Below are 25,417 nucleotides of genomic sequence, written 5' to 3'. Positions count from 1 at the left end.
AGGAGCTGCAGAATTTGCAACTTGTTTAAATACCTGGTACCCATGCAAAGCATATCCTTTGTTCTACTAAGAGTTTTCCTTTACAACCAGGCAAGTGGCCTCGGTTCTCTTTCCAAAGTGATATTGGGGTAAACATCAGCTTCAGGGAAAGAATAGGGATGTGTGGTTCCCATCAATCCTCTGCTTTACTGATATCAAGCCCCAAGGTCCCTCACCACCTGCAAGGCCTTTTAGGGCCAAAGTCAGTGGCAGACATCTCCTGATGCCGGAGGGTCAGCCAGGAGCAGCCTCCCCCACTCCTTCCTTGCACCATTGGAGGTTTCAGAGACCCTAGACATTCTTTAATGTGTGCTTAGTGTGAATCTTGCCCTCCCCACACCCCAGTTCCCAGTAAACAACAGACACTATGGCCAGAGAGGATTGAAATCAGTTTTATTAATGGATTGGAGAACACGGCTGGGATCTGAGGCCCAGTGAGGCTTCCTTAGTCCTCTCTGAAGTGATGACAGCTGAGCCACTGGGCAGGCTCGCCAGACTTACCACCCCATCACAGACGAGGCTGGCTGGAGAGCAGAGTCCTGGCTGGGCCCACCACGGGCAGGTCCTGCTGGGTCTGTTTACTGCATGGAGACTGGAGGCCCAAAAGCAGGTCCAAAAGAGAGAGAGAGAGAGAAGCAGGAGGACAAGTAAGCAGGGACTTCTAGCACATGATCTCCACCCAGAAGGGAAAGATGGCCCAAAGAGTCTCAAATTTACCAACCACCACCATCCCAAGGTTACTCCAGAGGTGGAGCTTCTCCCCAGTACTTTCCTTCCAAGCTGGTGGGTGGTTAAGAGATCTTTCCCATTTGGCTGAGCAAGAAATGATAGGAATAAGGCAAATAGTTTCTGCCAAGAGGCAGGTTTGGGTTGGGAGCCTGGTTCACTAAACAAACAAGTGGCCAAGGGCCACTTTGTGTGACACTTTCAGTCTGCAGATACCAAAAAAAGGTACTGACTAGAGGTGGGACTGTAGGTCCATGTGAGCTCATGCCTGAACACTAACCACTGAATTCCTTTTCTTGCCTGTACTCACAAGCCTGGACCTCTGTAGGTCCATGTGAGCTCATGCCTGAACACTAACCACTGAATTCCTTTTCTTGCCTGTACTCAAGAGCCTGGACCTCTGAGGACTGCTGAGTAAGAACTTAACAGACTTCCGTACCCCCACACCCCAAGGGATGGAATGGATGGAGGGGTACAAAAGTCCAATGATAACATAAATAAGTTCTGGGGACGTAATGTACAGCACTGTGAGTACAGTTGATAATACTGGATTGCATATTTGAAAGTTGCTGAGAGAGTAGATCTTAAGTTGTCATCACAAGAAAAAAAATTGTAACTGTGAGGTAATGACTTTTGCTCAACTTAATCATTTTGCAATATATACATACATTAAATCATATTATATACCTAAAACTAATAAAATATCATACATCAATTATATCTCGATAAAACTGAAAAAAAGAACTTGATAGATTTGAGGCCACCACAGCTGGATCTAATTCAACTGGACCCAAGGTGTCCCTGTAGTACAGAATCCCTTTTGCTTCCCTCACAAGAGCAGCCTCTGATTCGACTGTCAGGTATGCAGCTGTTTGCTTTGTGACAAACCAAAGCAGAGGGCCATGCTGTATGGAAGGGAAGGTAGGAGTAAACTTCTTCCAGGGCCCATGAGAGGTAGGAATTTTAATGGCAAGTGTTGCAGAGTTGAGTCTGACATGGCTTTTTCTAGCACAGGAAAGCACCCTTTTCTGGCCAGAAGTGGTGACGTACTCATTTCTAGCACTCTAAAATCCTTCCTCCTACCTGTCATGCGGAACACTCCCTATTTTTTCTGTTCCTCTAGTTATCATAGTGCCGTAGCACTATCTCTTATTTGGGTGCATTTCCAATACACTCATTATTCCTGCTTTTAGCCAGGGTAGCTTTTGCCAAAGATTACTCCCATCCATTACCTGTGATTATTTTTTTCATACTATCACCAGTCAAGGGTGACCTCATTTCATGGTCCTAGAAGGCACCTTTCTGTAGTTTCCAACAGGCCATTTATACAACTTTACTTTGAATAAAACTAAATGATTGCAGAAACATTTTTCCCCAGAGTACTTTTATTAGGGACTTCTGCCACCATATTAACATATAAAACAATCTGATGTTGACATAGAAATGCAGATTTCGCTGTACAAAGATAAGGCTCGATCATAGGTAACACAGCCCTCACAGCTCTAGTATTTCAATGAGATCATTTCATTTTGAATTCTTCCCAGAGTTGATTTTATAAATACTAGACAAGCCACAAAATATATCCCAAATACATAACATTTTACATGTTCTAAGCACAGAAACACGATACTTCACCTATTTTTTTCATGATCCAACTTGCATTAGCATTAAAGACAAGATTGTGTGTATATGTATTTGCCATATATGTGTGTATATACAACTACAAATGTACACACAGTGATTTTCATGGACAATTGAAACCTTTGAGACTGTTTCATCCACCATGATATCTGAGAGGGTAAAGGAATAATAACATCACAAATTTCTCAATTGGGGAAAAGTAAACACAACTGTGTATGAAGGGCATGTCAGTGGTGTGTATACACACATATATACCAGTAATACAGAAGATACATATACCCACCCACTTGTTTGAACTCTGTGTCTCACTATGTTTTATACTTTCCGTCTTGGAAGCAGACTTTTTCTCACTTCATTCAGGCAACTGGTGGCTGACTGACTTCTACCAAACTTTAGTATTTCTAGAAAGGTTCTTATTCTATCCCAACAAGATGGCATTTTAGGATCCCAGTTTTACTTTCGGTGGCTGTTGTTTAAATTCAGCAGACCCTATGCTGTCAACCCCTTCACTTAAAAACATTTCTATTCAATAATCAAGTTTTTGACTAAAAGAAGAGAGATGTTAGCTGTAAATGCTAAAAATAATAAATTTATTACTGCTTAATATAAATCTGTATGGTTGGGTGGTGTGATATTTATCCTATCAGTATTTCTCAAATGTTTTATGATGGGCAATATATTACCTCCATAATTTAAAAATATTATCTAATATTACTTTTGAGGGATGAAAGCTAGATTTGCTGTGGTTAGAAATTGAAGCATAATTAGAAGGGGGACTAATTTATTGCAGACTATACTGGTAGGCTTTTTTATCAGAAACTATGACTTCAAAGTCATATGAAAAGGGAAAAAGAACTTCAGTTTCAAAGCTGGCCATTTGAAAACTTCCAAAATAAACTAGAAAATATTTATTTGTATATTGTTATCAAATTTCAGGTATGAAACATAAAACATAAAAATAAATCACTGAAAGTGTATGAGAAAGAACACCCTGCAAACTTAATAGCAAATGTATATTACGGTTTGCTTAACGGAAGGCTTCATCAGCTGACTTTTAAAGCTTACTTTCAAAATTAACTATCTAATGAAGCACTCAGAGCTCCACGAATAAGTAGGACTGGAACAGCCAGTGTGGAAATTATGCTAATGCAGAGCTGAAGTTGGAGTTCAGGAGTGATCACCGGAAGCCCAGTCTCTGTAAATGAAGGCCGTGGAACATTTTCAGTTCGTGGGGAAGTCCCAAAGCTCCAGGTTCTTACCTTTCCACTTACCCCAGAGGCTGGTCAGTGTACTGCTTGGGAAGGCCTCAGAGCCTCTCTCCCACGGATTTAATGGTATGAAGGAAGGTACTAAAACATTTGTCCCCTCTACTAAGTCTCATGACCTCACCCAAGCTGAAATGGTATGTTATCTAATGAGTCCCCTTCCCTTTCTTAATGAGAGACCCAATTATGAATGAATTAAGGTCTTAAGGAGACCAGGAAAGGAATATAATAAGTACCACACAAAAGTCATCAGCATTTATCAAAAAGCCAAAATTCACTCTCTCCCCCCACCATCTCTCATACATACACTTCTTTTGAAGTTCCTTCTACGGAAACACAATGAATGGCATGAGGTACCAAAAATGTGCCTTCAAGTTTCTCCACTTTTATTTAGATCCACGTCAACTTGGACAGCACGTATGCTGTTCTTTACATCACCCAATACCTTGTATCACCATCCCTTCCATAAAATCAATCCTTTTCCTACCAGCCTCACCAAAACTTTTGCTACTTGCCATTTGACCAGTTCCCATCTGCTTCCACACTTGAGTAAATGTACAATAGCATGCAATTAATTGGCATATCTTTTCACGTTTTTCCTTTAAAGTTGCACTTTCTTTTAAGTGTTCTGCTTCTCTAGCCAAAATGTATGGACAGAATGCACATGAAAGTAACAAGTCATCTTGTCCAAATACTTTGAAACATGGACCATCCTGTGTCCACTTGATGCTCAGTGTCTACATCCTCCAGTTCCATCATTTGTTTTGGGAGCTTACTATAGTCTTTCTACCTATTTGCTATCTTATATCTCATTTGCAGCTAACAACAAATTATGGGATTTTTCAGCCAAAAATATTTTTTAAAAAAAACCAGTGCCAAAACGTTAAAAAATTCCCAACATACCCTTTGTGCATTAGTTTTACAATCTGTACAATTAAATAACTCCAGGAGGCTTCTTTTGCTAAAAATTTACCAAAATAGTCTGAACACATAAAAATATTTTAAAAAAACAAAAACTCAGCATAAATTTAGTTGTATAGGCATTGGTTGGAGGACATTATTTTCACTAAGGATTATATTCAAAAACTTTCTCTTGGATTTTTACTAAAATTCTGATTCTGAACCTTATAGCTTATAATGATGCTAACTATTAAAAAGGGGAAATCTAATTCAGCTCAATGTATTATGATATAAGAGATAAAGAGTATACCTGTGATATAATAAAAAAAAAACATTTTTGATTATTTAAAGGCCAGCTTCCCGACCTATAACTAAAATGACTGTATTTGATTTAAACTTATTTAAGTGCAGTGAATTATGGAAAGCTAACTTAAAGGTTTTAATAATTGGTTTTGAGTAAGGAACACCTGTTGACGGCTCCATGACCATTCAGAACCAGGCATTTGCTGAAACAAACACATCACTAGTATTGAATATAGCCCTTAGTCATGTGAAATATGTGCTTTATGAGCAACCCAGCATGTAGAGAATGAGGTTTACTTTGCCAGCCACCCACTCCTTGAGAGGACAGTAATATTCATAGTGAAACTGCTCAAACTCTGGCGTCTGGCGGATTTCACATAAGAAGGAGAGATCAATACCTGACTCCAAAAGGAGGAGGAGCAGGGGGAATACAAAGAGCAGCAGCCCCAGGCCCACCACAAGGAGCCTGGAAAAACTCTTGACCAGTGGGTTCACCCGAATATGGCCTCTCAGAATGTCATAGCTCCACGACAAAGCTCGGTGAGCCTCCTTCAGCTCCTCTTCTTCAGCCATCAAAAAAGCATTTTCATCTGCTTCTAGTTCCTCAAACGAATCCGTGTCTTCTCTTTCCAACTCATGCCTAGATGGACAGTCAAAGAGCATGTCAATCTCATCATCATCAACTGGGGTGGGGAGCAGGCTGGCACTTGGGTTGTATGCCAGTTCAGAGATAGTCAAAGGCTCTTCTTTCATTTTATCTTCCTCTTCGCTTGGGGGATCCTCATATTCCTGGGCTTCCTTCACAGGTGAGCTGGAGATCAAGGGGGCAGAAATGGCATCTTCTTTGGGCAAAGGAATACCTGTAAAGAGACATTTTTTTTTTTTTTTAGTTTTCTTTTTCCACAAAGACCTGTGATGGAAACACACCAGAAAACACACATCTCATGTGGTTGGCAATATTTACATTTACGTGTGTAGTTATGACCTTCAACTTTGGTCATTTGCAAGAATAAAATGGCAATATATCACTATTATAATTTTGAGTGGTATCTTTTAGAAGTCAGCACTGTCAAACAAAGTATTATAGTAAAATTATAGAATCTGCTATCCAATTATAATCACTTTATGATGTTCTATATTGTTTTCTAGTCTTAATTCCAGGGGAAATGTGATTTCTAGGTGATGTAATTGCAAAAATGTACACAAACGTGCATCGTGCTGCTTTTAACATTTTACCTTTAACTTAGACATTTTCTATGTTGAAATAAACTCCCATTTGGTATTTAGATTGGTTGTCAAATTCTGTTTGGTTAATACAATATTATTTGCCTGTTGGCAAACATTTAGATTAATTCACAATTATTAAAAAAATGCTAGAAGAGATATCTTTATGTATAAATGTTCCCCTCTTGTTTTCAGTTAATTTACCATAGATAGATGTCAAAAGGTATGAATATTATTTCCTAAAGTTTACTGGAGAAGGGGTGTCTCAACTCCTCACTTCACAGATGGGAAATCCTGTTACCTACTGTCAGCCTAAGGCCAGCTCTCCACTTGGTGGGAAATAAAATTAGGATCAAAGATATGTTCTCCAGGATGGTTCTACAGTTTAATACAAAATTGGTAATTAGGTCATTGTAAACTAGCTTTAAATGAATACATTTCAGGATTTCTCTTTCTTCAATATGTGCAGGAAGTGACGTCACCCAAATAGCAACGTAGGTCATTCCTGACTCCACTTCCCCTCACAAGAACAACAATTCATGGACAAGACACCACAGAGAATCCTACAGCACGGGAGGGAGGCTGAAGCACACCCTGTTCCACAAAGACCAAGGCAGCCTGCATTAGAAGGTTAAGATGAATGACTACATGCCCACAGACCAGCACAGCATCACACAGAGAGGTCTCCCCTTAGCCTACGATGACATCCGGTTCTCAACCACTGAGAATCTGATTGTAATGAAGAAGGGGGGAGGGCTTCCAACAACCAGCACTCAGATCTTAGCAGACTACGTTCCTACCTGCAAAGCCCAAATAATAGTCCCTGTGAGCAGCTTTGCTCAGCTGCAGAACCAAGGTGGTGGCACAGCCTCATGCCCAGGCTGAAGAATTGAGTCATAGCTTCACCAACTGTGAAGCCTGGCCCCTCCTGACTAAAAGCCTGTTCATGAAAATTTTAGTTGCCTGAAATGAGCCTTCCCAGTCCCACTCAGATGGGAAGGCTGAATGATAGCCCCGTCCACTGTGGAGAATGGCCCCTTCCCCATCTGACAGGAAGGACTGATGAAAACACCTGGTAACTGTATTACCCAGCACTGCTCAAGCTAAGAGGCAGATAGGCAGAGCTGATGGTCCCCAGAGAAAAATAAGTAGCCCTGTTTAGCCAAGGAACTTGGGGCACAGGTGAGTTTCAAGTGAAGACCACAAATATACAACCTAACTCTCTGCCTTGTGGAACTAGAAAAAGATAAATGAAGGAAATAATAAAGACTAGAGCAGAAATAAACAGTGAACTGAAAAACAATAAAAAGATTAACCAAACTGAGTTTGTTCTTTGAAAAAGTAAAATTAACAAACTATTTTTTAGACTAAGAAAAAAAAATAGAGAACCTAAGTCAACAAAATTATAAATGAAAAAATAAACATAACTGATGCCAAAGAAATACAAAGAATCATAAGAGGCTACTATGAACAACAAACCTAGAAAAAAAATTAAAAATTATTCTAGTCATTCAAACTACTGATACTGACTGAATCAGGAAGAAACAGAAAGTCTAAATAGATGAATTACTAATAAGGAGACTGAGACAGTAATCTAAAATCTCCAATGAAGAAAAGTCCTAATACCACATTGCTTCACAGCACTATTTACAATAGCTAAGATCTGGAAACAGCCCAAGTACCCACCGGTAGATGAGTGGATATAAAAGCTGAGGTACATATATACAATGGAACACTATACAGCTGTAAGGAAGAAAGATCTTTTACCCTTTGAGACGACATGGAGGGACCTGGAGAGTATTATGCTGAGCAAAATAAGCCAGTCAGGGAAAGACAAGTACCACATAATCCCACTTATTTGTGGGCTATAATGAACAAAATAAAGTGATGAACAAAATAGATCCAGAGACATGGAAGTAGAGAACAGACTGACAAACCTCAGAGGGAAGGAGAGGTGAGGGAGAAGAGATAACTTATATGCGTACATTCATAACCAATGGACACAGACAGTGCAGTCAAGGCAGGGGGGATGGGAGCAGGGTGTCAGTGGGGGAAAAAGGAGAGACATCAGTAATAAAAAATTAATTTTTAAAAATAAAATGCACAAGGATATCAACAAAAAAAGAATACCAAGTGTTCTCAAACTCTTCCAAAAGATCAAAAAGGAGGTAAAACTCCCAAACTCATTTTATGAGGCCAACATTAGACTGATACCAGAGCCAGGAACAACACTAGCAGAAAACTACAGACCACTATTCCTAATGAACATAAATGCAAAAATTACCAATATAATCTAGCAAACCAAATTCAGCAGCACATTTAAATGATCATTCACCATGCCCAGCTGGTATGGCTCAGTGGATTGAGCGCCATCCTATAGACTGAGAGTCTTGGTTTGATTCCTTGTCAGGGCACATGCCCGGAGTTGCAGGCTCCATCACTAGTAGGGGGCATGCAGGAGGCAGCCAATTGATTCTCTCACATTGATGTTTCTATCTCTCTCCCTCTCTCTCAAAAAAATAAATGATAATTCACCATGATCAAGTGTGATTTATACCTGCTATGCAAGGATGGTTCAAAATACACAAATCAATCAGTGTCATACATCACATTAATAGAATGAAAGAAAAAAAAATCATACGATCAACTTGGATGTAGAAAGAATGTACCTCAGCATGCTAATGGCCACATATGATACTTCATACTCCGTGGTGAAAGGTTGAAAGCTTTTCCTTTAAGATCAGGAACAAGACAGGATGCCTACTCTCACCACTCCTATTCAACATACTACTGAAAGCTTTTGCCACAATAATCAGGCACAATAAAGAAATAAAAGGCATCAGATGAGAAAGGAAAATTAAAACTATCTCTCTTTGCAGATGATATCATCTTATGTACAAGCATACTTTGTTTTATTGTGCTTTGTTTACACACAGTGCATTTTCATCAACATCAACGCAAAACCCTCCATCAGCAAAAAGAGAACTTGCTGAAGGTTCAGATGATGGTTAGCAGTTTTTAGCAATAAAGTATTTTTAATTAAGGTATAAATATTTTTTAGACATAATTCTCTTACACACTTAATAGACTTAAGTATAGTGTAAATATAACCTTTTTATGCACTAGGAAACAAAAAAAATGCATGTGATTTGATTTATTGTAGTGGACTGGAACCAAACCTACAATATCTCTGAGGTATGCCTGTATAGGAAATCTTAAAGACTCCACCAAAAGACTGTTAGATTTAATCAACAAATTGAGTAGAGTTGCAGGTTACAAAATTAAGGTATAAAAGTCAGTAACATTTCTATACTCTAACAACAAATTATCTGAAAAGAAATAAAACAATCCCATTTATAATAGTATCAAAAGCAGTAAAATACTTAAGAATAAACCTAACCAAGGAGGTGAAAGAGCTCTACTCTGAAAGCTACAAGACACTAATTAAAGAAATTAAATTGAAAGGTATCCTCTGTTCATAGATCAGAAGAATATTATTAAAATGTTAGTACTACCAAATGTCATCTATAGATTCAGTGCAATCCCCATTAAGATCCCAGTGGCATTTTTTAAAGAAATAGAAAAAAAAATGATCCTAAAATTTATATGGATTCACAAAAGACTCTGAACAGCCAAAGCAATCCCAAGAAAGAAGAACTAAGTGGGAGGCATCACACTTCCTAATTCCAAAGCTATTGTAATCAAAAAAGTATAGTACTGGCATAAAAACAGACAAATCAATGGAACAGAACAGAGAGCCCAGAAATAAAACAAAGCATATATGGTCAACTGATATTTGGCAAGGGAGCCAAGAATACTCAGTGAAGAAAAGACAGTCTCTTCAATAAATAATGCTGGGATATTTGAATATTCCCATGTAACAGAATGGAACTAGACCCTAATCTTAAACCACTCACAAAAACTAACGTGAAATGGATTAAAGACTTAAATGTAAGAGCTGAGACTGTGAAACTCCTAGAAGAAGACATTAGAAAAAGCTTTTTGACATGGGTCTTGCAGTGATTTGCTGAATATAACATGTAAAGCACAAGCAACAAAATAAAAAGTGGTACTGCATCAAACTAAAAAGCTTCAAAGCAAAAGAAACAACGTGAAAAGACATCCCACAGAATAGGGAAAAGTATTTGCAAAGCATATATCTGATAAGGGGTTAATATCCAAAATATATGGAGAACTATACTAATAATCCAATTTTAAAAAGGGCAAAAGACCTGAATAGACAGTTTTTTCAAAGAAGATATATGAATGGCCAATAATACACAAAACAGTGCTCAACATCACTAGTCATTAGGAAAATGCAGACCAAAACCACAATGAGATATCACTTCACACTTGTTAGAATGGCTATCATCAAAAAGACAAGAAATAAAAAAATACTGGCCAGGGTAAGGAGAAAAATGGACCCTTGAGCACTGTTGATGGTATAGTCACTATGGAAAACAGTATGGAGGATCCTAAAAAATTAAAAATAGAACTACCATATGATTTATCAATTCCACTTCTGGGAATATAGCCAAAGGAAATGAAAACACTAGCTTGAAAGATATCTGCACCTTCATGTTCATAGCAGTATTTATAATAATCAAGATATGGAAACAACCTGTGTCTATGGACAGAAGAATAAAGAAATTGTGAGATATATTCATGTATGTGAATATATGTGTGTTCACATACATACACACACACAGGAATATTATTCAGACACAGAAAATGAGGAAATCCTACTATTTGCAACAACATGGACCTTGAAGGTATTATGCTAAGTGAAATAACTCGGACTAGGCTTACATATACTGTGTTACAAAGACAAATACTGTATGACCTCACTTACATGTAAAATCTAATTTTAAAAAACACCACCAAACTCATAGAAAAATAAACCATATTTGTGGTTACCAGAAGCAGAGGGTGTGGAGAGGGGAAATTAGAAGAGATTAAAAAGTACAAACATGCAATGTGTTAAGTACTAAGAATATAATGTACAACATGATGACTCTAGTTAACACTACCATATCATATATATGAAAGGTAAGAGAATAGATCCTAAGAATTCTCACCAAAAGGACTTTTTTCTTTTGTTGATTTTATTTTTATTGTATATAAATGAGCTAATGGATGTTAATTAAAGGTATGGTGGTAATCATTTCACAGTATATGTAAGCCAAACCATTATGCTGTAGACCAGTGGTTCTCAACCGTTTAATACAGTTCCTCATGTTGTGGTGACCCCCAACCATAAAATTATTTCTGTTGCTATTTCATAACTGTAATTTTGCTACTCTTATGTCTTAGGCGACCCCTGTGAAAGGGTCATTCAACCTTCAAAGGGGTCACGACCCACAGGTTGAGAACCGCTTCTGTAGACTTTAAACTTATACAGTGATGTGTGTCAAGTGTAATCTCGTTAAAATTGGGGGGAGGGGGTGCAGGAGTGAATTATTGGTTTTATCTTTTAAAAATCAACAGATATTTCCTGATAGCTCTGATCAAAACCACTGAGCAGTCCAGATGGGAGACACCACAAAACATGCAAGCCATGTGCGAAGGGCCAACAAGCACATGAAAAGATGCTCCACCTCCATGAGTTATTAGGGAAATGCAAATCAATACCACATGAGACAGCACTCTACATCCACTAGGATCTGATAAGTTTTTTTTAATCTAAAAATAAGTGTTGGTAAGGATGTGGGAAAATTGGAGCCCTTGTACATTGCTGATGGGAATTTAAAATGGCTTAGCTGCTGTGGAGAACAGCTTGGCATTCCTCAAAAAGTCCAAGATGGAATTACCATGTGACCCAGCAATTCCACTCCCAAGCATATATTTCAAAGAACTGAAAACAGGAAGTCAAACAAACACTTGTACACAAATGCTCAGAACAGCACTACTGCAATAGTCAAGAGGTACAAACAACCAAATGTCTATCAGTGGATGAACAGGTAAAAGGTGGTATTATCCAGACCATGCAATGTTATTTAGCCATAAAAAGCAATGAATAATGACACATGCTACAACACGGATAGATCTCAAAAACATGCTAAGTGAAAAAAGACGGACACAAAAGATCATGCAACATGATTCCATTCCATGTACGTGAAATACCCAGAATGGGTTAATCCACAGAGACAGAAAGCACACTGGTAGGCAGTGGCCAGGGGCTGAGAGAAGAGGGGAATGGGGAGTAACTGCTTAATGGGTATGGGGCCTCCTTCGGGGTAGTAAAAGTGTTCTGAAACTAGATAAAGGTGTCAATTGCAAAACATTGTGAGTATACTAAATGCCACTTTAAAGGGGTTAGTTTTGTTATGTGAACTTTGCCTCAATAAAAATAAATGCAAGCCATAAATTTTTACCACCCTTTAATGCTGCATGAAACCTGAAGAGAGAAATTATCCGCATTACAGGGAAAGATGACAAGAGTTAGGACTTTCTGGAATGCCACATCTCTGGTATTCCATATCCCCTGAAGGAGGGTCACTGTACTCTCCTCTTTCAGAGCAGACACTGTATCGACCCAGATTACTGTTCTACAAAGACCACTCGCACTCCCTTTGGCAATTTTCTTCGCCCCTGTGGTCTCATAGAGTTCCAAGCTCTTTGTTCTAACAGCACATTCTCATACACATGGTCTTTTCTCCTAAGTCTCCTTTTCTTAATATACAGCCCTGTCTCCCTCTGTCTCTGCCTTTCAGAAGCGTCTCCCATTACAAGAGGGTATGGGGAACCTCAGGTTTCCAGATGCAGATTTTTATTGCTAGCAGGTCCATTCTTCCAGTTGCTCAGACCAAAAACATTGACTTTCCTCAATTCACACCCACAATGGATCTGTCAGCACTTCTCTGTCCCGCCTTCAAAAGATCCAGAATCAGACTACTTCTCACCACCTCCTCTGTTAGCACCCTGGTCCAAGCTGCCATCCTTTCTCATTTAGATTATTGCAACAGCATCTCATCAGGGCTCCCTGCTCCAGCCCTTGCCCATGCAAGGACCACTGTCAACAGCAGCTGGAATGATCCTTTGAAGACTTAAGGTGGATCATGCCACTTACCTGTTCAGCACTCTCTGCTGTTCATCTTACTCCAAGCATAAGCTCAGTCCTTGTAGGGATGTCTAGGGAGCTACTCAGTGTGCCCTCCTTCCCCTCCTCACCTCTGTGACCTTGTTCTCCTGTGACTCTCACTTGTTCACTCTGCTCCAGCCACGCAGATGCCCTATTGTTCCTCCAACATGCTAGTCATTGTCCCATCAGAGGGCCTTTGCACTTGCTGTTCCCTCTGCTCGGAGCACTCTCCCTGCAGACAGGTTCATGTTCTCTCCCTCTTTGTAGGTCTTTAAACAGATGGTACCTTCCCAGTGAGGCCTTCCTGATCACATTGTAAAATTTCAGTCGCTATTCCCAGCACTCCCTATTCCCCTTCCCTCATTTATCTTCTGAAAAGTCCAGGCTATAAAGAGAAAAAATAGAGCACTAGCAAAAGGTAAAACCAGTAGCTTCTGGGTAAGACGATCACAGTAACTAATCCAGGGTTACAAAGGCCAGTGTTTCCATGGACCAGGCAGGTGCCTAATGCAAATGAGTGGGCCAGATATGGGACAATAGGGAATGGTGGTGACCGGGGAAAATTGGGCTCCATCTGAAAGCTTTAAAAGTCAGATTTTATAAAACATCTGTGTAGTCAATACAAAATGTGCCTGTGGGTCTTTTTAGGCATACAGGCTACCAGTCTATAGAGGCTGCTGTAATAAAATCAGCTAGATCCCAGATGTTTCAAGTTCCAGTACCTTGATCTCAATAACAAAAGAAATCACTTACTTTTCTGAAAAGGACGTATGCACGGAAATAAATGATCTCTTTTCCTCACAGAGATTTTCTAACCACGAGTGTGAGATGTGCTGAGTTTCATTTTACTTCCCCCATCTCTGTGTTCAAATTGTAGGGCAACTCGGAGAGGAGACCAGACCAAGATTAGACAGCCCTGGGCTTAAATCCAGGCTCTGCCACTTATAGTAAGAGACTTTGGTCATTAAGTAACCTTTTGTTAAAGTTATTTAAAAGTTCTTGGAGCTTGTTTTGCTTCACTACAAGGGTAGTACCTACCTCATAAGGCTTCAGTGAGGGTTAATAAGTTATGGAGGCCTAAGTATAGTCTACAGAAGAAGAAAACTATAGAAGTGAGAGGTACCAGCTTACCAAAGAACATTAAGCTTCATTTATCCATTATCAAGCAATATCATTTTATCAACAAGTAGATTAGTTTTCTAACAAACCCACTATTATAGCTGGTTATCCATATTTTCTTAATTTTCTTTACATGCTAGATGCTCAAAGTTTCCTACACACCTTTTCTGGTGAATTCTAACAAAAACATCCAAGGAGACCAGAAAGACGAAATTAATAAGATTATCTACACTGCTCCATTAAATTTATTTTACTTCAATCACGTATGAGAAGCCTCCTGAATATATTCATAAAGCTAAAGGCTGAGAGCTTGTTTTAAGGAATCAAATGACAGTGATTTAGGAAAAGAAAATCGCTTTCAAGGTTATCTAATTATACAGCCCAATTAAAATTAGATAATAGCTGTAAAGTTTCTGACACATAGGATACACTCAATAAATGTTAACTATTATAATTAAATTTTAGTACAGTGATATAACTATGTTTTATACCATTATTGTCACTCAATTTGAAGAAATGCTTTACAAAGTGAAATAGTGAGAATCAAGAGACACTGGTAGAAAAGACTGCCCACTGACGACGGATAGGATGTGCCTGCCATGCAGTCCAGCAGGCTGTGCATTCCGGTCTGCACCATTCACGTGACCCCCGTGTGATGGTACTCCCTAACGACACATGCACACAACACAACCTGCTCAGCAGGCTGACGACAGATGCTGTTGCAGAAAAAGTTGTTCTTCATCTCATTGCTGAAGGCAAGGAGACCTATTTTAGTACACAGCAAAATTATGGCAGGTAAAAATGGAATAAGCATTGCTCACATCTACATCCAGAAATCTCCTCTATTAACTCTAAGCACATTTGTGACAAAATCCAAATACTATACAGTGTAGCTGAGATTACCAGCAGCTACAAAACAGCTAAAGAGACCAGCCAATGGCCCCTATCTCGTTTGCTTGTGTGCCACAATCTTTACAAGTGAAGCAATGCAGTATTGGGTGTCACCAGAATAAGTACGTCAAAATGGAGATAACAGTAACCCCTAACCAACCCCCAAGTTTGTGGAAAGGCTCAAAGGTGTATAGAAAAGAAAAATGTGAGAAAACACTTTAGGAACAATTCAGCAATATCAAAAGATAACAGATCACCTATCATTTGCATTTATCCACACTGACCTTAGCAAAGACTTTGGAGTTTGGGTTCCTTGGGGTAACTTTTAACCCACTTGGCAATGACTTTCCAGTTTGGAATCTGCCATTGTCATTGGTGTCATTTAGCTGGAACCAAACTGGCTCACTTTGCAGGAGACACTTCTTCAGCTTTGCACCTCTCCCCACCCCACCCCACCCTCTGCTGTGGCCACATGGTGCTCACCCTGTGAGCATCGGGCCTTTCTCCATGCTGAAGACTTTGGCTAATGGCACCACTGCAAGCCACCATTCTGGTTTCCTCTGACGTACCCCAAGTCACCCTGTGCTGATACCCAACCATGGAATGTTCATCAAATCTGCAGAGCCGGGGTACAAAGAAAGGGTCCACCACCCAGCAGGAAGGAGGGTGTTTTAGAAAATCATAGAGGCTGTTGGCGGGGCTAGAGTCATTTATGGGGTGGGAGTCAGGAACGCCAGACATCCTAAAATGTATAGGATGGCCCCACTAAATGAACACTTGTTTTTCAGATAATTTGCACATGTCCTATCAGATATTATCCATATAGATTAGAAACCTATTATAAATGGTCTGAATCAAGAACGTACCTATGTTTTATATTAAACATAAAGTATCTTGGGTATCACTTGAACTTATTTTGAAATTTTCAGGAACATAACCATGAGTAAACTGAAGGGAGATTTTTGCCGAAAATTGTTTACCTGTTCAGAACGTCACATCACTGCCGTGCAGGACGCCTGAGGTGTGTCCGCTGCACGCCCTCCTGGTGTGCTGCTGCGCCCTGCTGCCCACCCGCCCCACGGCCTCCACGCGGCCCAAGCATCACACTGCTGCTTTCTGCTTCCCGGCGAGCCGTCCCCGAGAAAAACCTTCGGGAAGACTTACCATTTCGTCATAAATTACTTTCTTCCCATTTCTCCTGACTACAGTTAGCATTATTTTGATTTTTAAAGTTATGTGCACATAAATTGTGTTTTCTCTGAGTTCATATGTTATTAAAGTCGGACGTTGGATCTGAAAGGGTGACAACCACTGCCCAAGCACACACCAAATTGTCAGGTCTCTCCACAGGTCACATTTTTGTCACTTGTTAACCAGAACCATCCTTCTTGATGTGGGCTAAACTCCGATTTACTTACAATTATCAGCCCAGCCGTCCGGCCCTGGGAAGTAGGCCACCCTCTGGAATGGAGAAGAGTGAAGGGTGGGAGAGGAGAAGAGGCTCCTGGGAGGAAGGACGGAGGGGAAAGAGCAGGGGCCTGGGATTTCAGTTCCCAGCTGAGCCAGACCTGTGTGTGCCCTTGGACATATCCCTGCTCTGTGAGTCCTGCACTTACAGATGGTCCGGACCCCTCCGGTGCCAGTGTCCTGTGGCGACTTCTTGTCTAAATCTATCAATACTCCATCCCACTTAAAAGTCAACATATACTTTCTCTGGCAGCACCAATCCCCTGCATACAACAAGCAGAGCTATTCCTCCTTTATCTGTTGGGAAACGTTCTGGGAGAGGGGGAAGACAAGGCACTAAGATTTCCAAGGAATTTTTACAGGGCAGGACATTTAAAACACGTGATCATGTGATAACAGGAGGTGAGGATATGGAGGCCCAGAGAGCTTAAGTAACTTGGGAGGTCAGGGAGCCAGGAAGCACAACAGAGCGGGGTCTGTACTGGCCTGTCTGACGTGAGCTTGTCCCGGACCACATGTTGCCTGAGGAGCAGGCGGTCTGAGAGGCTCCAAGAGATTCTCGCTTCTTAACTGAGGAAGAAGTCTTCTCGGAAACTAGCCCAGTATCACTAGCTGGAACCAGTGTTGTTATATGTAGGGAAGTCATCTGTCCCCATTTGCCTGGGACAGTCCCCGCTATATGCCTGTTTTCCTAGAAGCATTACTGAAGTGCCCTTTTTGCTCTCAAAAAGTTTGCTTAACAAATTGTATAGTCACCTGATTACATGTCAGCTCTGCTATGATTGTATCACAGCCTGGATAGAAGCCAAAAAAAAGAAAATCACTTGTTATTGTGGGAATTAACAGTTTCGGTTAGAAATAAATTTTAAAATGTACTATATTCTGCATGTGCTATCAGTCCTGAAACTGTTTTCTATCCATATTAAGCAGCATGTAAATTTCCAAAATGTAGTAAAATACTATGCCATTAACCTCCCATGTAACCGACTCTTTTTATCTTCCTTTTGTTAGGGATAAAGTGTAATCCTGAAGTGATTCTCATGTCCCAGGGGTTTAAAGAAAAGATTCTAAGAATGACATTTACTTTTCCAGAGGAGGGTTTTCCCTTTCAGGCATGGCCACACTGGAAATGTACCCGAGGCCTCTGCATATTTCTGGGAGGCTGCCCTCTCGTTCTATTTAAAACCCATGAAGAGTCCTCCCAGTGACTCAGGAAAGTATAAACACACACACAGAGTAAATTCTAGTGTTCTTCCCTTCCATGCACCCCAATCTCTTTTCTCCTTGTGGTCATCCTCTACCGGCCTCCTGGTCATATCTCTAAGAGTCGCTGAACATTGGACAACCTTCGTCTTACCATGATTTGGGGTGACTTCATTATCTAGAATTCAAGAGGACAATGCGGTCTTGTCTTCATATTGCAGTGGCCAGATGCCCCTTCTGACCGGCGGAAACGGCTCCCACCAAGGTCTCTGAAGACCAACACCCTGCTAGACAACGTGTTCTTTTCTGTCCTGCTGCTCACTCGGCATCTGGGACTCCACTTCTCTGACTTTCTTCCAGGATTGCATCTTCTTCACCGTCTCCTCACCTGTCTGTGGTGGCCTTTCCTCTCTGCTCTGTCACCCTGTACCCTCTGCCCTGGAGTCAGCCACACACGCGGCTCCCATGTGCTCCTGCAGCACCGCTCAGCGTGGCTCTGCAGGCCACCGCTGTCCACTAAGGTACTGCCAGCTGGTCCTTGAAATGTGTCCTGTGATCAGATCAGTTTGGAAAACAGCACACTATCCTCCTTTTGGACATAGCCATCAAGGCTGAGAATGCGTGCTCTCATCAAAACATTACGGCTGCCCTGGTCGGGTGGGCTCAGCGGCCAGAGCATCGGCCCACAGACCAGAGTCGCAGGTCTGAGTCTGGTCAAGGGCACGTACCTCGGTTGCGGTTCAGTCCCCGGCCCTGGTTGCAAGCTCGCGCTCGCGCGCTCGCTCTCTCTCTCTCTCTCTCTCTCTCTCTCTCTGTCGCTCTGTGTGTGTGTGTGTGTGTGTGTGTGTGTGTGTGTCCCCCTTCCCATTCTATATGAAGATAAATGGAAAAAATGTTCTCAGGTGAGGATTTTTTTAAAAGTTATGGCTATCATCAAAAAGACAAGAGATACCAAGTGTTGGTAAAGATGTGGAAAAAAGAGAACCCTTGTGCACTGGTGATGTGAATGTAAATTGGTGTAGCCACTATGAAAAACGGCCTGGAGGCTCCTCAAGAAATTAAAACTACAACTACCATATGATCCAGCAATTCCACTTTTGGGTATATATCCAGAGGAAATGAAAACGGGGTACCAGAGAGGTATCTGTACTTCCATGCTCATTGCAGCCTTATTCATAGCCAAAATATGGAAACAATCCAAGTGTCCATTGATAGACGAAGGGATGAAGAAGATGTGGTACATATATAATGGAATATCACTCAACGACAAGAAAGGAGAAAATCCTGCCATTTGTGACAGCATGGATGGACCTGGGCATTATGCTAAGTGGAATGAGCCAGACAGAAAAACGAGCACTGCATGGTATCGCTGAAATGTGGGATCTTAAAAATAAAAAAACTCATAGAAACAGAGAATAGAAAACTACGTGGTTGCCGGGGACTCGGGGGACATCAGGAGAGGTTGATAAAAGGGTACAAACTCTCAACTATAAAATGAATAAGGTCTTAGGATCTAATGCAAAACATGGCGACTGCAGTGATAACACGGTACTACATGATTTAAATTTGCCGAGAAAGTAGGACTTAAATGTTCTCACCTAGAAAGAAAACTAAAGATAAATATGTGGGGTGATGGATGCATTAATTAACCCGGTGGGGGGAATTCTTTCACAATATAAATATGTATCAAATCACTAAGATATATTCTTTAAATATGTTACAGTTTTATTTGTCAGACCTCAATGAAGCTGAATTTTTAAAAAGAGTAAAAATTCTGACGTTCCCATTTGGTACTTGAGTCCCAACCTTGCACTAATTGTCATGTGGCCTTGCCCAAGTTGCATGGCCACTCTGTCCCAGTGTCCTCGTCTGTAAAATGGAGAAGACACCAGGACATACCACACGGGGATATTACGCAGAGCAGAATACTTGAGTTATGGCATGCACAAGTGTCTGACACATGGTAAGCACCCAGTAACATTACTAGTAGCATATTAAAATGTCGGAGAGGTCCTGAAGAGAAGAAACCAGAATTGCTTTATCAACCTCAATATTTTCCAAATTTATTTGATGAGAGAGCTTGGAATACAACTCAGTTGAGGAGATGCATGTTACTCCATCTCTGACCCATCTCAACTCAAAACCTTCCAACCCGCTCCAGACTTGCCACCCAAACACAGGGAGGCACATCGACCCCAGTATGTCAGAAATCAGACCCATGGTCTCCCACCCACACCAGCAGTCTGAGGAATGGCCAAGGCTTCTGCTCACATCTCACCTGTCACCAACTTCTGCAGGCTCTGCCACCATATTCACTTCCAGCACTGGCCCTGGCTCTCCATGCCTCCATGCTTACCACTGGTTTCCCTGCCCACCGTTCGGCCCTTCTCCGCTGCCGCCAGAACAATCACCCCAAATGCCTAATTCATCACATGAATCACTTCCTTGAAAGGTGGCTGATGACTTTCAGGCTAAAGATTAAGCTCTTTAGCATAAAACACACTTCTTTACCCCACACATTTCCACCAATCCATCTATTTAGAGGTGCCCAAATGTGTCATGCTCTCATGTCTCTGTGTCTTTGCACAATGTTGCAGTCCCTGGAATGCCCTTCTGCACCCAGATGCCTCCTACTCATTCTTTTTTTTAAATCCTCACCTGAGGATATTTTTCTATTTATCATTAGATAGAGTGGGCGGGAGAAAGAGAGAGGGGGAAAAAGAGTGGGAGGGAGGGAGAGAGAGAAACACAGATGTGAGAAAGACACATCGATCGCTTGACCCCTGCACGACCAGACCTGGGCCAGGGACAAATTGCAACTGAGCTACCTGCTCTTGACCGGAATCGAACCTGTGACTCATTGATCCACAGGCCGATGCTCTAACTGCTGAGCCAAACCCCGTGTGTCACCTCCTCTGGGAAGACTCTCTTGTCCCCATTACTAGTCTGATATAGATGCTTCTTATTTGCTACTTCCCATGGTTGACTCCTTATAAATTTCCTTTGCAAATGATTATTCTAATCCAATCATGGTTAATTCCAGTCTCTTGGTGGTGTCTGGTTTGGAAATGGGAATGTGAGCCAACCCTGAAAATGAAAAGAAGGGAAGAGTCTCTGGGGGGCACAGGGAGACGCTTCTGAGAAAGGTTTGTTGCCTCTAAGAAGACCATCCCGAAAAGGTACAACAACGTCAAGAGGAAAAGACTGTATCTGAAAGAGACACCAGGAATTCTGGCAGCCGCCGCCTGATGCCGACAGCAAATGGTCTGAGGGGACTTCTGGCCAACCGAGAAGGGCGGGGCAGGAGGTGAAATGAACCTGGGTTCTCAAGGCTGGACTCCTTCCTGACTTGTTGTCCTGGATAATAAATCACCTTCTTTAAACCAGTGTTTGTTAGAGCTCTGTTACTTGTTGCTAACGGCATCCTAAGATGCAGCTGTCATGCCGTCTCGTGAATCTCTGTCAGCACAATCAATCATCACACCAAAGTCGGGAACCTGACAAAAACCCTCACTACGCTTCAGTATTATTCCGGTGGCCTTCACAATGGAATATGATAAAGACAAAAAAATTAAGTGTAAGTATTGGAAAGGAAGGAACAAAACCCTTACTATTTCCAGGTGATACTGTTATCTAACAAGATAGCCAAAAATTCAAATAAGGAGCTGGGAGAATTCATCAGAATTCAGTAAGGTATTCACATTCAGCCTCACACATCAAAGCAGTGGGTTGCTACATCCCAGCAAAGACAAAAAATACGATAATAGAAAACCCCATTCACAATAGCTAAGTACACAGATTAGAATAGCCACATACTATCCAAGAATACCTAGGACAAGAAATATGCAAAACTTGCCTGAGGACAATGTTACAACATAGCTGAGCAACATAAAGGGAAAACCTGGGGGTGGGGAGAGGGACACATAAAGGTCCTCCTGAATAGGAGAACTTACTATTTTGAAGGTACAGCTCTCCTCTAATTAAACTAAAATTCACTGCAATTCCAATACAAATCTCAATGTGTTTTCACAAGCGACAAATGGAGAAGATTTAAGAAATTGGGGGTTGAAAAAAAGATCCATGAGGGGGAACTTGACCTACCTGATATCAAAACTATACAATAAAAATTAACAATGAAGCCTGAATACTAAAACAGACAATCAGAGCATACCTTGAATACAACGACAAATAACTGTGTCATGAGGTCAATATTTTTAAAAAGTTGCAAAGCTGAGAACGAATTAGGGGGAAGAAGTTATAAAAGACAAAGGATTAATATGCAAATTGTAAAAGAACCCCTACAATCCATCGAGAAAAGACAAAAACACAGAGAAATGTTCAAAGTAAACAAACACACAATTCCCAGAAGTGCAAATGGACAACTATCATTTGAAAAGATGTTCACCCTCACTGGTAAAAAGGAACCCATGAATTAAAACAATAGCATCACATTAGGGTGAGTGATTATGTGGGGGCGTAGACCTTTTCATACCTTGCTAGTGAGTGAGAGTTAGTCTTTTAGATGATGGTTGGCTCATTTCATAAAAATGTGAAGTGTGCATCCTTCAACCTGATGATCACACTTCTAAGAATCTATTGTAGAGAGGAAGGAACACACACATCTTCATCGTAGTGTCTGACACAGCCAATGGATAGGGAACACGGACTGCCAGCAATAATTTGGTGACTACATTTTTATCTCTCTCTACTATATAATATTATTCAACCAGTTTTTAAAAAGATACAGAGTAATATGTATTGATATGAAAAGTCCTTCAAATCATAGGATATAAAGTGAAAAAAATGAATTGTGAAATAATACAGAACAAGTCCCATTCTTATAAAAAATATATTTTTGTGTATCCTATATATATATATTTATTGATATAAATATATATAAATATAAATTATATAAATATATATATTTATTTATTCTGTATCCTTCATGTCAATGTACAAAGATTGGCTATTGGGAGTATTAAGGTCAAGGAAAACATTCTATATATTTGTACTTTTAAAAATCTTTTACAACAAGAACATATCATCTATTACCTATGTCTTTATACAAATACAATTAATTTCATTTCAATTCACTTCAAAGTCCGTTCCACACGTGGGCATGAGGTAGGGCCAATTCCGGACACTTCCCAGGATTTCTTGTATTTCAGTTAGCAGAAAATCACACACACCCAGCACCTTCTTTCCTACTCTAAGCTCTGATGTTTAGACTTTCTATTTTAATTCCTATCCCGCCCCCCCAAGGACTACAAAATATGATTTTTTCAATGAAAAGAGAATTGGCAGAACATCCATTTGCTTCCAGTTCTTTAACTGATACTACCTTACAATAAAGCTCTGCTTTGAAGATAAGGGGGGCTCTGCCTCCTCAGGGCAAGTACACCTGCAGATTTTACCACTGAAACAATGAAGGGGGGGGGGGCATGCTTTGACCGCGGTCTGCGTTCTCATAATCTCCCTCATTCCGGAGCGCTGGGGAATGGACCGGCCACCACTGCCTCCTTCCCAGCCCAGCTGCTGCCTAGAGTGTAATTTACTAGCCTTTATGACTTCATGTCACTTTCACTTACTAAGAAAGTCAGGACCCCTATTTCAGCCCCTCATTGTCCCTTCCACGGGTTCTCTCGCTCTCCTTCCCGCCTGCCTCTAGTCTTCTCCCTCCCTCTCTCTTGCCCAATCCTTATCGGGAACCTCTGACTCTAGGCTCACCCTTGGCTTCCCGCCCAGGCAGCGGCCAGCAGGACGCGGGAAGCCCGCACTCCTCCCCGGCTCCGCCTTGGAAAGGCCGCCCAGGGCAGGGCACCGACCTGTGTTTCTCGCCGTGATCTTGGAGCCGTGTCTCAGCAGACGGACAAACACGTCACTGCTGCAGTGGTTCACCATGTGCAAGCGGAGGCCCCTCCGGGTCTGGATCTTGACCAAGCATTTAGCCATGCTGGCTCTTCCCGCTCCCTCGGCCTCTGTCCGTCACAGCCCCGGGCAGCGACCGCCAGCCATGGTGGCTTCGACCTTTCGCTAACTGTCCATTCTGTTTTAAATGACCTAGGCAGGGCTCACTGAATGAATCAAATGTCAGTTCGTAATGAGGCCAACAGAAATAACTCAGGAGGGATCAGCATGGGACGGAAAGGGGGAGGGAAAGTGGGAGGGGGCGCTATTTTTAATCTCTCCACTCACTCCTCTAACAAATAATGAAATATTACACATCATCCTTAGCCCAGCCTTTTCAAAACTATTGAAACCAGAGGATCCCACCCGAATGCCTCACAGTGCCCTAAGAATAGAACACCCCAGAAGATAAAAACAACGACGCAACTCCACAGAGGAGAAGCAATCACCTTGATTGCCTTTAAAAATCATTTGTGGAGCCTTTGTTATGTGCTAGAGCAGTGCTATCCAATAAAAATAAAACGCAAGCCACATTTTTAGAAGTATTTAAGAAATATGTTATTTTTAACAATGTATTTTTTAGAAGCCAAGATATCCAAAACAGTATCATTTTCCTATGTAACAATATAAAAATTAATAATAAAATGGTTTACATATTTTTGCACTGCCTTTGAAATGGGTGTGCATTTGCACACTTACAGCACGTACTGATCCAGACCCACCGCATTCCAAGTGCTCAGCAGCCGCACGTGCGGCCACGTGGGAGAGCACCGCCCCAGACAACGTGCTGAGCCCCTCACCGCATTATCTCCATCGCAGGACGCTTATATTTTCTTCATTTTAAAGAGAGTAACTAACCTGCCAAATTCACACAATTCATGCATAGCAAAGCCATGATCTGCACCTAGGCATCCAATTCACATCAGTCGGCTAAGAAAACAGTCCAAAATGAGAGCTGTTAGTGCCCCCATTTCCAACCAAGTGTGTTTTAAACGCGGAATCCAAACATCACATGTAACTCCCAGCACTCTGGATACTTGCATACCTGAGGCGTGAAATGTGCTCACATCCCAGCGCGAGTGCTCAGAGAACAAACCCTTTTCAATGTTTTAGGACATGCTGTATTTGAAAAAATGTCAACTGATTATAACTGTGCTGCCCGGCTGGTGTGGCTCAGTGGTTGAGCGACGCCCCATGCACAGAGAGGTCACCGGTTAGATTCCCTTCAGGGTGCATGTCCAGGTTGTGGGCCAAATCCCCACGGGGGGGCATGCAGGAGGCAGCCATTCAATGTTCTCTTATTGATGTTTCAATCTCTCCCTCCCTCTCTCTTCCTCTCTCTCTAAAATCAATAAAGAAAAAATAATAATAATAACTGTGCCTCACATACAATCTTTGTTATATTTCTTTACTGGTACATTTGATTCACTCTCATTTTTAGGAGGAAAAAAATGTCCTCATACAACTTCATAATGCATGCATGCATTCTTCTACTTTAAGTACCTGCTGCAGCCAAAAGATAATTTTCTAATAAAAATATTCTTTACTGACAAAACAAAGCATTACATTAGGGCAGCCAGCTGAAAGTCTTCGTTATTATACTTCACTATGGGAATATAAATTAATTTAGTATTTCTGGAAAGAAGTTTAG

At 41.1% G+C, this 25,417-nt stretch overlaps 1 protein-coding gene across 3 annotated transcripts in view; it reads right to left on the bottom strand.

The window, feature by feature from the left end:
* Nucleotides 1–415: 415 nt before the first annotated feature.
* The window catches only part of FRMD3 (FERM domain containing 3), a 270,211-nt gene continuing 245,209 nt past the window's right edge, over nt 416–25,417 (bottom strand). The window contains exons 14-15 of one of the 3 annotated variants that reach the window (XM_036261445.1): nt 5,273–5,734; nt 416–631 (exon numbers count right to left, since the gene is read on the bottom strand). In XM_036261445.1, coding sequence (XP_036117338.1) covers nt 618–631; nt 5,273–5,734 — 476 coding nt within the window. In that variant the 3' untranslated portion in view covers nt 416–617. Of the gene's footprint in view, nt 632–3,874; nt 5,735–25,417 lie in introns of those variants that run through there. The other 2 variants (XM_036261446.1, XM_036261444.1) reach the window with 2 other exon arrangements.

The sequence above is a fragment of the Molossus molossus genome, unplaced genomic scaffold (genome assembly GCF_014108415.1).
Source record: "Molossus molossus isolate mMolMol1 unplaced genomic scaffold, mMolMol1.p scaffold_m16_p_14, whole genome shotgun sequence".
Classification (NCBI taxonomy): domain Eukaryota; kingdom Metazoa; phylum Chordata; class Mammalia; order Chiroptera; family Molossidae; genus Molossus; species Molossus molossus.
The sequence above is the reverse complement of the archived record's forward strand: the minus strand, read 5'-3'. Positions and strand labels throughout refer to the sequence as shown.